Source organism: Salvelinus namaycush, chromosome 5 (assembly GCF_016432855.1).
Source record: "Salvelinus namaycush isolate Seneca chromosome 5, SaNama_1.0, whole genome shotgun sequence".
NCBI classification, from domain to species: Eukaryota; Metazoa; Chordata; class Actinopteri; order Salmoniformes; family Salmonidae; genus Salvelinus; species Salvelinus namaycush.
This window is the reverse complement of record NC_052311.1, coordinates 57,333,542-57,346,926: the sequence shown is the minus strand read 5'-3', so window position 1 is coordinate 57,346,926 and position 13,385 is coordinate 57,333,542. Positions and strand designations below refer to the sequence as shown.

General features: G+C 42.6%; 1 protein-coding gene across 1 annotated transcript in view; it reads left to right on the top strand.

Moving 5' to 3' along the window:
- Positions 1–5,792, top strand: part of LOC120048527 (cytochrome b5 reductase 4-like) — a 33,018-nt gene extending 27,226 nt beyond the window's left edge. The window contains exons 15-16 of the mRNA XM_038994590.1: positions 2,717–2,878; positions 3,331–5,792. Of these exons, the coding sequence (XP_038850518.1) occupies positions 2,717–2,878; positions 3,331–3,385 (217 nt within the window). The 3' untranslated portion in view covers positions 3,386–5,792. The remainder of the gene's footprint in view (positions 1–2,716; positions 2,879–3,330) is intronic.
- The last annotated feature ends 7,593 nt before the right edge of the window (positions 5,793–13,385 follow it).

Sequence of the window (13,385 nt, the reverse complement as noted above, 5' to 3'; positions counted from 1 at the left end):
CTGAGGATGTGTATACATTGTGAAGGACAAGGCTGTCATTGTTCTCTTTCTGAGGATGTGTATACATTGTGAAAGACAAGGCTGTCGTTGTTCTCTTTCTGAGGATGTGTATACATTGTGAAGGACAAGGCTGTCATTGTTCTCTTTCTGAAGATGTGTATACATTGTGAATGACAAGGCTGTCATTGTTCTCTTTCTGAAGATGTGTATACATTGTGAAGGACAAGGCTGTCATTGTTCTCTTTCTGAAGATGTGTATACATTGTGAAGGACAAGGCTGTCATTGTTCTCTTTCTGAAGATGTGTATACATTGTGAAGGACAAGGCTGTCATTGTTCTCTTTCTGAAGATGTGTATACATTGTGAAGGACAAGGCTGTCATTGTTCTCTTTCTGAAGATGTGTATACATTGTGAAGGACAAGGCTGTCATTGTTCTCTTTCTGAAGATGTGTATACATTGTGAAGGACAAGGCTGTCGTTGTTCTCTTTCTGAGGATGTGTATACATTGTGAAGGACAAGGCTGTCGTTGTTCTCTTTCTGAGGATGTGTATACATTGTGAAGGACAAGGCTGTCGTTGTTCTCTTTCTGAGGATGTGTATACATTGTGAAGGACAAGGCTGTCGTTGTTCTCTTTCTGAGGATGTGTATACATTGTGAAGGACAAGGCTGTCGTTGTTCTCTTTCTGAGGATGTGTATACATTGTGAAGGACACGGCTGTCATTGTTCTCTTTCTGAAGATGTGTATACATTGTGAAGGACACGGCTGTCATTGTTCTCTTTCTGAGGATGTGTATACATTGTGAAGGACAAGGCTGTCGTTGTTCTCTTTCTGAGGATGTGTATACATTGTGAAGGACAAGGCTGTCATTGTTCTCTTTCTGAGGATGTGTATACATTGTGAAGGACAAGGCTGTCGTTGTTCTCTTTCTGAAGATGTGTATACATTGTGAAGGACAAGGCTGTCATTGTTCTCTTTCTGAAGATGTGTATACATTGTGAAGGACAAGGCTGTCATTGTTCTCTTTCTGAGGATGTGTATACATTGTGAAGGACAAGGCTGTCGTTGTTCTCTTTCTGAAGATGTGTATACATTGTGAAGGACAAGGCTGTCATTGTTCTCTTTCTGAGGATGTGTATACATTGTGAAGGACAAGGCTGTCATTGTTCTCTTTCTGAGGATGTGTATACATTGTGAAGGACAAGGCTGTCATTGTTCTCTTTCTGAGGATGTGTATACATTGTGAATGACAAGGCTGTCATTGTTCTCTTTCTGAGGATGTGTATACATTGTGAAGGACAAGGCTGTCATTGTTCTCTTTCTGAGGATGTGTATACATTGTGAAGAACACGGCTGTTCTGATGGCATTAGATCTTTGTGTGTTCTAGGAAAACCAAGCTGATGTTCTTCAACAGACAGGAAAGAGACATCCTGTGGCACTCTGAACTTGATGGCCTCGCAGCTGAAGATGAGAGGTGTGTGTGGTCATTCTGAGGTTGGCTGCGTTAGATGTCAGCAAGACTGACCCTCTGGTGAATCTAATCATTAGTGTGTGTGTGTGTGTGTGTATGTGTATGTGTATGTGTATGTGTGTGTGTGTGTGTGTGTGTGTGTGTGTGTGTGTGTGTGTGTGTGTGTGTGTGTGTGTGTGTTCTTGCCCCGCTCCAGATGTCTATGATTGCATGTCTTCATGGTGTGTGAATACTCCCCATCATTACCATCTTGACTAGATTCTTATGTGAAGCAGCATTAACACATACATGTTACTGTACATGTAGTCTTGCTGCTAGGCAGAGAATGTTCTCTCGTGATCTCTGTCAGTGTACAGTATGTTCTGATGATCTGTCTGTCAATTGGTAAGGCAGAAGATACATTTGTTTCTTACATTCTATGGTTCCAGGTGGAGTATGTTCTGTCAGAGCCGTGTGATAGGTTCTATTCTGCTCTATTCTATGGTTCCAGGTTCCAGGTGGAGTATGTTCTGTCAGAGCCGTGTGATAGGTTCTATTCTGCTCTATTCTATGGTTCCAGGTTCCAAGTGGAGTATGTTCTGTCAGAGCCGTGTGATAGGTTCTATTCTGCTCTATTCTATGGTTCCAGGTTCCAGGTGGAGTATGTTCTGTCAGAGCCGTGTGATAGGTTCTATTCTGCTCTATTCTATGGTTCCAGGTTCCAAGTGGAGTATGTTCTGTCAGAGCCGTGTGATAGGTTCTATTCTGCTCTATTCTATGGTTCCAGGTTCCAGGTGGAGTATGTTCTGTCAGAGCCGTGTGATAGGTTCTATTCTGCTCTATTCTATGGTTCCAGGTTCCAGGTGGAGTATGTTCTGTCAGAGCCTTGTGATAGGTTCTATTCTGCTCTATTCTATGGCTCCAGGTTCCAGGTGGAGTATGTTCTGTCAGAGCCGTGTGATAGGTTCTATTCTGCTCTATTCTATGATTCCAGGTGGAGTATGATCTGTCAGAGCAATGTGATAGGTTCTATTCTGCTCTATTCTATGATTCCAGGTTCCAGGTGGAGTATGTTCTGTCAGAGCCATGTGATAGGTTCTATTCTGCTTTATTCTATGATTCCAGGTTCCAGGTGGAGTATGATCTGTCAGAGCCATGTGATAGGTTCTATTCTGCTCTATTCTATGGTTCCATGTTCCAGGTGGAGTATATTCTGTCAGAGCCATGTGATAGGTTCTATTCTGCTCTATTCTATGGTTCCAGGTTCCAGGTGGAGTATATTCTGTCAGAGCCATGTGATGGGTGGACAGGCAGGAAGGGGCGGGTTGAGGCCTCCATGCTGACTGACTTCCTGGTTAGGCCTGAAGACTCAAAGGTCTTTGTGTGTGTGTGTGGCCCCTCAGACTTCACCGAGCTGACTGTGGGGTGAGTGACACTCCACACCCCTCTACACACTCCAGTTAGGCATTTAGCTGGGCGGCAAGTAGCCTAGTGGTTAGAGCGTTGGACTAGTAACTGAAAGGTTGCAAGATGGAATCCCCGAGCTGGCATGGTAAAAATCTGTCGTTCTGCCCCTGAACAAGGCAGTTAACAAGGCACTGTTCCTAGGCCGTCATTGAAAATAAGAATTTGTTCTTAACTGACTTGACTAGTTAAATAAAGGTTAAATAAAAAATACAAATAAAAATGTCTAAATATAGAGGCCATGCTGTATGTTTTTATGTTAATGTTGATTTAGTAGATTCAAGCTATTTCAGGCTATGAAGTGCAAGGAAGTTAACTTGTATAACATTGGATAACTTTTCATAACTTTTCCCACCTTTAGGCTTTCTAACTCCCCCTCTCACTTCTCTCAATCTCCCTCCTCTCTTTCTCAGGTTGGTGAGACAGCAATGTTTCAGTGAAGAGGAGATTTATGTGTTCCAGGGCTGAGCGTCAGTCTCAGACCTGACATATCTCAACCTTACAGCCTGAGGTGTGTGTGTGTGTGTGTGTGTGTGTGTGTGTGTGTGTGTGTGTGTGTGTGTGTGTGTGTGTGTGTGTGTGTGTGTGTGTGTGTGTGTGTGTGAAAGAAGACACAATTTGTGAGAGAGTGTCTGGGAGAGAAGATATGTTGTTAGGCTGCCGGCCAATGTGTTTTTTGGCACAATGTCTTTCTATGCACTGTAGACTGAACTGATGGACCTGACTCCTGTGGTTAGCAGCGATGCCAGAGACCCACAGAGGCTCTTTGAATCTGGAAGGAAAGCAGCTCTGTCTGTCTCTCTCTCTCGCTCCTTCTCTGTGTGTGTCTTTGTCTCTCTTTCTCTGGTGCTTTGAAACACGGATGGACAGTCATTCTCTCTGGTCGCTTAGGACGTGACCGCTGGGCTCTCTGAGCTGGTGAATCACACACAAAGGATGAATGGCCAATTACCCAGCAGCACTGAACCCTCAGGTCAACATCATCAGCTCACTGTCTGTCTATGTCTGTACCAGAGCTTTTTGAACCATCCTGTTCTTGTACACTCCTCTGCTCTGACCACAGAGAGAGAGGTCTGGGGTTGTTTATGAGAGGTCACTAACATGACCACAGAGAGAGAGCTCTGGTGTTGTTTATGAGAGATCACTAACATGACCACAGAGAGAGAGCTCTGGGGTTGTTTATGAGAGATCACTAACATGACCACAGAGAGAGAGCTCTGGGGTTGTTTATGAGAGATCACTAACATGACCACAGAGAGAGAGCTCTGGGGTTGTTTATGAGAGATCACTAACATGACCACAGAGAGAGAGGTCTGGTGTTGTTTATGAGAGATCACTAACATGACCACAGAGAGAGAGAGAGGTCACTACCATGACCACAGAGAGAGAGGTCTGGGGTTGTTTATGAGAGGTCACTAGCATGACCACAGAGAGAGAGGTCTGGTGTTGTTTATGAGAGATCACTAACATGACCACAGAGAGAGAGGTCTGGGGTTGTTTATGAGGAGTTCTGATCATTAAATCTTCCTTTTGTTGAAGAAGTAATGAGCATTTCCAGCCTGTTGTTGGCATATACCCTCCTACAGAGAGTTATTATTATTCAGATAGTTGTTTAGGCTGTGCTGCTGCTGTTCGTCTGTTCTGCAGCCTGTGGTTCTGTTTGAGAGAGACTGATGGTTAAGCAGACCAGTCTTCAGAATCAGTACTTTTACTCTCTCCCCCTCTTCTTGATCTCTCGCTCTTTTATCTCTCTCCCTCCCCTCTCTCTTTCTCTCTCACAGGTTGTTGTAGTACTCACAGTAGGTGATACATACCAATGGGAATACATTACGCAATACATTACACACCTACGTAAATGTATTTAAATAATTAAATAATATTTTTATTATATGTATTTAATTCATTAATACCTCGAGCCCACAGTGATCTGATTAAGTGCTTGATGTTTGATGCAGTTAAATGATTCTAAAATGCGTCCGGGAATCCTGACCATGCGTCCTTTACTCTTTCTCACTCTTGTGAAATACATGAGGTTGGTAAGGAACCAACTATCGTGATTTCTCCTGGAACATCAAACTGCCAGACCGAACTATGTCAATCCTGCAGAGTTGTTCTATGCTAAGAGTGCTCCCTCTTATTAGGTTAATAGCGGAGCTACATCTTACCAGAGGGGCTCTTATCTGGCCGTTTCCAGCTGCCAGCTGCCTCTTTAGATGTATCCTTTCAGGTGTCATTACTGAGTCAATCTGGGTGGAAATGGAACAAAATGTCCATGAAATTGAAGGTGTATTTTCATGAAATCTCGTAGATGTCGTTTTGAAGGAAGAAACTTTTATATTGGACATTGGTATCTATTAAGGATGTCCATGAATGAATGTGATCTTGGCCTTTTCACATTTAAAAAAAATCGAATTTATACTCTGTAGAACGTATGGAAGGTGCCATTTAAAAACCTTACCCTGCGTGGCATTTACTTTTTAATAACATCAAAGTACATAATCTCATGGTAATTTTCTTCCTTTTTCACACAAAATGAATTGCAGCATTTCTTGCCACTGAACATAACAGTTTCAAAGATCACACCTGTCAACGTAACACACAAGGCCATGGTACGTGCAATACAATAAGTCAAGCTTCTATGGATGAAAAGAACTTGATGAAAGTACCACTTTGTTTTTGTCATGCGAAACAATGACTGAAATGTGTTGGGTTCTGGTTTTTAAAGAAATACACAAGCTGATTATTTCGATTGGTTTTGTAGCTCATCTAATGTTGATCTAACCACATCTTTTTTAATACATATCCAGTTTTGTACATCATGCACATTATAACAAGCATGTCAGTCATATGAGCTGTCCTGAAGCAAATTAAAACATGCACTAAACATTCAGAGCCCTGGTTGTATTGTGTTCGGTAGCTTCTGGCTGAAATGTACTACAGTAAATTCATTAATTAAGTCCTTCACCTCAGGGAAGAGGCATTTCAAATGTGCAGGGGAATGATATCCCAACCACACCAGGAAGTAGAGGATTTTAAAGACTTACACTGAAAGACACATATGTAAAGCTGCAATTATCCAAGGAAAAATACACCCTGCAGTCTCTCTCGCTTCACTCTCTGTGTCTGTCTGTTTCTCTTCGCCCCCATCTGCCCTCCGGACCGTCTATACACACACACAGTGTTATCTTAGTAAATGGCATCATGTTGGTGGCCAGCCCTTCCCTGTAGGTATAGGAGTATAGGTTCCCCACCCACTAGGCAATATGATGAAAGTGCATGTCTTGGCAGATGAAAATCAAAGGTCTCCATAGATGAAAAACACTGTGTGTGGCTCTGATTCTCAATGAGCTTTACGGTATCTACCTTCAGGAGGGGGTGTAGAGAGCGAGTCTGTCAACGGGAGTGTAATAGCTTTGGCATTAGGAATTCTAAGTGGTTAGCATCATTGGAGGGGGAGGTGGCTTCGCAGGGCGAGGGCATGTTCTAAGTTGTACATGGGGTACTTTCAAGGGAAATAATGGAGAGGTGAGGTCACATTGATATCTGCATCTGTTGTCATGGCATTACAGATGCAATTCAGTGAATTTGGTTTTACTGATATGACATATGTAGTGCAAATAGCATGTTGTTCCAGACAGGCGAGAAAGCCCCCATCCAGTCCAGCAGCAGCAGCTCTATGATTGACTGAAAGCTGAGGGGAATTGTGTAGGAGGTGAGGAGAATACCAGTACTTGACACATAGACTGGTGCTTGAGACTGGAGTGGCACTCACTATCTGTCGTCTGCCACCACCACTAACATTACTCACTGTCACCACCTCCAATAACTGCTGCTGCATATATTGATCTTGGTTGGGCATTACAAGCCTCCATTCACTGTAGTGTAGCTGAAAGAAAATACAAATGAGTGTGTTGATTCATATCAATATATCCTATATCTATCAATATCCTATATAGCCCAGCAATATCCTATATCTATCAATATCCTATATATCCCAGCAATATCCTATATCTATCAATATCCTATATATCCCAGCAATATCCTATATCTATCAATATCCTATATATCCCATCAATATCCTTTATATTCTAGCAATATCATATATATCCTATATATCCCATCAATATCCTAACTTTTTAGTTTGTGCTTCACATCCTTTTTATTTAATTAGAACTCATTTAAATGTCATTAGTTTTTATCACTGCTCCAGGCGTCAACCTTGTAGGCTCATTCTCTCTGCTGCAATGTGGAAACAATGTAGCAAAGAACATGTAAATATAGCTTATGGTATGGCCGGTACTTCAATGGTGAATTATATCTGTTTTTCTGGGTTGGAGAGAAGTTTGTTCTTGAGCAAATCAATCAATCAATACTGGCCCCTTAACATTCAGCTTAGTGCTCCCCAGATCCGTCCACTCCAACGTACAGCTGATGTGACATAGTGGAGAAGAGAAGAGTATCTTTAGAGAGAATCCATTAGAACAGATGTATGTTTTATTGAGCTGCTTCCTTTAATGAGATGTCTGATCCACTTTGGACATGAGTTCATGTGAACTATTACACACAGAATTATTCATCATTTTGAAGTGCACGACCACCACTCCCCAGCGATGTGGAGCTTGATCCCTGCTTCATTTGTTATCTAATTGTGATCCCCTCACTGTGTGAGTTCCACACAACAGCAGCTTTTATCAGGAGACAAGAAAGGTTTACTCCTCCTGAGGCCTCCTCCCACTGAGTTAGGTCTTTGATGACACAACCCCCCCGTCTGGCTTAGTGCAGTTGTGACCAGCGGGAGAGGGAGAGAGGCTTTGCTGAAACACTTAAAATGATGGGTCTATAGCTAAAGCAGGTTTTCTTGTTCTTTCTGTACAGAGAAACAGGAACTAAAAATAATCTAATTTCAACAGTTTATTGAATGTATCGTGTTGCAAAGAATGATTCACAATAACTGACAGTAATTATGTTCAACTATGCTGAATGCTTGAACATTTTTACTAAATTAAATGTTTTACTTTTGATTAATAAACCTTGCAAATGGAGAAGCATGGTGATAAGGAAAGGTGACAAAGACAGGTTCAGCGTGACGATCCAGAAAGAAGAAATTCCATCAATCGTCAATAACCCATCAAGTGCCTGGGAAAGTTATTTGACTAGACCCTACTGGACAGAAAATCCACATGTACACTGTGCTGGATGTACCAGCACAGTGTCCTCCCCCGAATAACCTGGCCACTAACCCTGTATGAGGTCACCTCATCAACAACAGGCACTAGAGAGAATTGTGAACCGAGACCTACGCAGATGGCTTGGCGTGCCCCTGAGCTTCTCATGTGTGGGTCTGTACAGTAGAATAGCAAAGCTACAACTACCAATCTCATCACTGGTAGAATTCAAAGTGGTAAAGGCCAGGCTGGTGATGATCCTCAGGGACTCCAAGACCTGAAGATACAAGGTGCCATTATTGAGTTCAGGACACAAAGAAAGTGGTGCTTCAGCCGTCAAAACAGGCTGTAGCATGGTAACGTTTTTATTTTTTTAACCCTTATTTTACCAGGTATGTTGATTGAGCACACATTCTCATTCACAGCAACGACCTGGGGAGAGGAGGGGGGATGAATGAGCCAATTGGAAGCTGGGGATGATTAGGTGGCCATGATGGTATGAGGGCCAGATTGGGAATATAGTCAGGACACCAGGGTTAACACCCCTACTCTTACAATAAGTGCCATGGGATCTTTAGTGACCTCAGTTAGTCAGGACACTTGTTTAACGTCCCATCCGAAAGATGGCACCCTACACAGGGCAGGGGCATTGGGATATTTTTTTTTAGATAAGAGGAAAGAGTGCCTCGTACTGGCCGTCCAGCAGCATCTGGTCTTCCATCCAAAGAGCAGCCAGGACCAACCCTGCTGAGCTTCAGAGGCAAGCCAGCAGTGGGATGCAGGGTGGTATGCTGCTAGCAAAAAATGGGGAACATCTGCCAATAAAGACAGGGCCTTGAAGCAACACAAACCACATGCTGGGCCAAAGCCAACACCCCTGAAATGAGGCACCTGGTGCAGCAGGAAGTCAGGCAAATGGAGGAACAGAGAAGGGCCAAAGCAGTGAGGTTGGGAGCCTGGAGTCTCTTGGGATGAGCTGTGGAGGATGGAACCTGCCAGAATCCAGTTCCCTTTAAGATCTGTCTATGATGTGCTCCCATCCCTCACTAACTTACACAGGTGGGGCCTCACTGAAAACCCAAACACCCCTCTCTGCAACAAACCTGGTACCATGGAGAATGTTTTAACATGGTGCACTGTTGTCCTCTCCCTTGGCAAATTCAGATGGAGGCATGACCAAGTTTTGAGGGAACTGGCCATGATCCTTGAGGAATCAACAAAGGAAAAGTGCAATCATTCTCTGTGCTATCGGTCATGAAAGAGTATCAGAACGGCACTGAAAACCCTGATCCACATGTGTTCTCCTGAAGGTCATATTTAACAAGCATGGTAGTCTATAACTAGTTTATATGACACCATTTTTTTTGTGAATCTAATTAAATATTCAGCTCAGGGCGTACCTACCAGATCTATATCCCTGGTGCATTGTACAATTATATGGTACTGTTGTCCTGTGGTCCAATTCGCTGTAGCAGAGTGTGTGTGTTGTGTTCCCTGAGCTCTGGTTAATAAGAGCTAAAACACTGGCCTGCAGGTCTGGAAGGATGACTCAATAGAACAGCACACCTGACCTGCCATTCACACAGCAGATCACACAGGGTTACACACATGCAGTATAGCCATGTTGGCCAGATATAGTCAATAATCTGCTGGCATAATTTAACTGTAAAAGGGGACCAGAGCATTTACTAATTGTATCTTTCATATTGCCTACAGTAATTGTGTTTTTTTTTAAATACGTGGCTGCTTTGATAAATGTCTCATTAACTTTGAGAAGTTGCTTAGGTAGGCTATTGATCATTTCAGACATAGGGATTTCTCTTTAGTCTTGACCCTCTGGGTGATCAATTAGAGGCATGGACATGATGCCTCAGGGATAAGAATGTGTACTATAATGATCAGCCCGAGGCCATCCAAAGTGAAAATTGCTATCTTACTGTAACTGCAATGTGAGTTCACCCAGTGTAAACATAATTTTTTCTAGATTGATCTTTTTCAAATTGTCATATTTTGTGCATCTTTTACATGCACTACAATGATAGCCCTACACCAATTGTAAAGTGATTGTTCCATTTTCAGCTCAAAATATTCAGCTTAAAGTTCCGCCCCTTTTAAAAAAAAATCGCCTAAAATGACATACCCAAATTTAACTGCCTGTAGCTCAGGCCCTAAAGCAAGGATATGCATATTCTTAATACCATTTCAAATGAAACACTTTGAAGTTTGTGGAAATGTGAAAGGAATGTAGGAGAAGATAACACATTTGATCTGGTAAAAGATAATACAAAGAAAAAACCAACCATTTAAAAAAAAATAATTGTACCATCTTTGAAATGCAAGAGAAAGGCCATAATATATTATTCCAGCCCAGTTGCAATTTAAATTTTGTCCACTAAATTTATTTATCCGTTATTTTACCAGGTAAGTTGACTGAGAACACGTTCTCATTTACAGCAACGACCTGGGGAATAGTTACAGGGGAGAGGAGATGGCAGCAGTGGCTGTGCAAAGTTTTAGACTGCTCCAATAAACCATTGCATTTCTATTCAAAACGTTGTATCACGACTACCCAAATGTGCCTAATTGGTTTATTAATAACTTTTCAAGTTCAAAACTATGCACACTCCTCAAACAATAGCATGGTATTATTTCACTAATAGCTAGTGTAAATTGGACAGTGCAGTTAGATTAACACGAATTGAAGCTTTCTGCCAATATCAGATATGTCTATGTCCTGGGAAATGTTCTTGTTACGTGGACGGAACACCGATCCTGAATTAATATATTCAAAAGCCCTTGCTTGTATAGTGTCTTGTGCATAAATTCAGTTAATCTTCACTGCCTGCGGAATATTGAATCATTAAATAAGACAATGGTGAACAAAGAGAGAATAATTAAATGTCTCTTCATCCCTTTTCAAACATTCACTGATTAATTAAGTGTTTAACCTTAGATGAATAATTCTGCTGCTTTAATTTCACTCTGTTTTCGTGACAATAAAATAGAGTATGCTTGACCTTTGAACATAATGGATTATTGACAGTATTCCAAAACACAGATCCACAACGTCTTAAAAGCCACTAGTGCCTTTGCATAAATATTTTCATTGATGGATAGTGATAAGATCACTCCACGTCGCAGTCCCTCTCTTCTAAAAGTGTAGGCTACGTATCCTAGCTACCGCCCTCCATTTAACCGCCCTCCAACTCTTTATTGCTCTGCGCATCCTAGCCAAGCGCGCGAGTCCGAAAGCAATTCAAGATGATGTCAATGGAGAGGCACACCCTCGTTCCGAATCCAGAGACGGAGCGAGAGAGCGCGCAGTGTAAGCGCACAGCTGCGTGTGGTGAAGTTTAGTATACCTCAGAAATCCTCGCCTACTTCGCTAGATTAAAAAAAAAAAGATTGGTGTGGGGGAATAAACCTGTCTCACTGCGCACGCACGGCACCAACATTGTCCAATGACTGAATTTTGCGCATCTACTGATGACCATTACTTGAAATTGTTTGGCACAATGCGGTGTTGTATTTAACGTTCGCCTTTTTTGTTGTTTTTAGTCCGCCTGCGCTCTTGGATCTTTTTGGAGATGTCTGAGTTTAACCACTCAAATCTATCAGGCGGAAACGCTCCGGACCCGGACTACAAGTGGACGTATGAATATTACGACGATGATGAGCCTGTTTCGTTCGAGGGACTCAAAGCGCACCGATGTAAGTACAGGATCTCAGGTTACAGTCAGTCCTGTGCTGCCCCTCCACCCCTTTCACCCATCTTCTCTGCGTTACGCATGCATGACTTTATTGTAGAAGTGAACTGGGATTAAATCGTGTGCATATATTTATGCGTGAGAATTGCCATGGCTCATTGCATCACAATCATATTTGTGGCTAGAAGTTAAAGTTAAGTATAGCCGATAGTCTTCATAATGACAAATAGGTAGAGGGTATGTGTGTAGTTTATGAGAGCTATAGAGAGAGAGGAGGGGGAACCGCCTTAGAGTGTAAACCCTGCAGAGAAATATAAGCAAGTCAATGCTGAGTAAAGGGGTTCCTTGTTTAGGCCTGTATGTGTGTCAGCCTTTTAACATCAGACACACACAATCAATACATTTCTTTTTCCTCTAGGATAACATGCACCAATCAATGTCACCTCAGTCTAGACACTTGGATCATAATACATTTTCATAGTCCTCTCCATCTCATTGTGCTTAAAATACTGTTGTTTTTGTAATTCTATAGATATAATGACCTACTATACATTGGAACTAAAACATGTATTTGACCTGTCAATCAAGTCTTGTTGTGTTGCAGACTCCATCGTGATAGGCTTCTGGGTGGGCCTGGCTGTCTTTGTCATATTCATGTTCTTTGTCCTGACGCTTCTCACCAAGACAGGAGCTCCACATCCAGAGTGAGTCTCCTTATCAACCAGCCATCACATGTCAATCAAGTGAATTACTTAGCAATCCACCAACTTCCAGTGCCTCTTAACATGTGCACAATTATTTACCACGGTAGGTAAATGGCAGACAGTGTGACTGGTTCATGTTCCAAGTTTCATAGTGCTTTTCAGGTCCATGGATAGCACCATGCTTATTAGTGGTGGTTCAGCAGCACAGACAGTTTCTTAGTATGCCCAATTATTTATCACACCAAGTAAATAACATTGGCAGTGTGGCTGTTTATATTCCAAGTTTTGTGGTACTTTCTTTCCAGCACCATGGACAGCACCAGTCGTGTTAGTGGCAGAGCCTTACACAGGCTGTGGTTAGTTCTGCTTCAGCACCACAGAGAGCGCCTGGTTCAGAGTGTCTCTTGGTTGTCCTCTCTGTAAATGAGACAATTCTCCCTCCCAGTCTCAGTGCACTCTGATGTTCGATGCCATCTTAGTAAAGGATTCTAATTATTAGCAGCCCTCTTCCCTTGTATCCATGGTTGTAGCATATGTCTCATTTGCACACTGTGCTCTCTCTCTCGCTCTCCGTCAGCTCCCTCTTTTTTCTTACTATTAGCTCTGCTTCGATCCTTCTTTCTCTCCTTTTCAGTCAGAGATCTCTCCCTTGGTGGTCCCTCTCTTCTGCCTCCCTCCGTGCCCTGTCTCTCTCCCACTCCCCTCATCTCTCTCTCTAGCCTTGTGCAAACAAACTGCGGTAATCTGTATGCGTTCCGGCGGAAGTCCATTCATTTCAATGGTAGGCAAGCCGCACCGCTGCAGCTCATCTGTCGAACTAGCCTGCGGTCGGTGTGTGCAGTGTGCCACATACTTTGGATCCAACTTGTGCATTGCTTTGCTGTGCGATCTC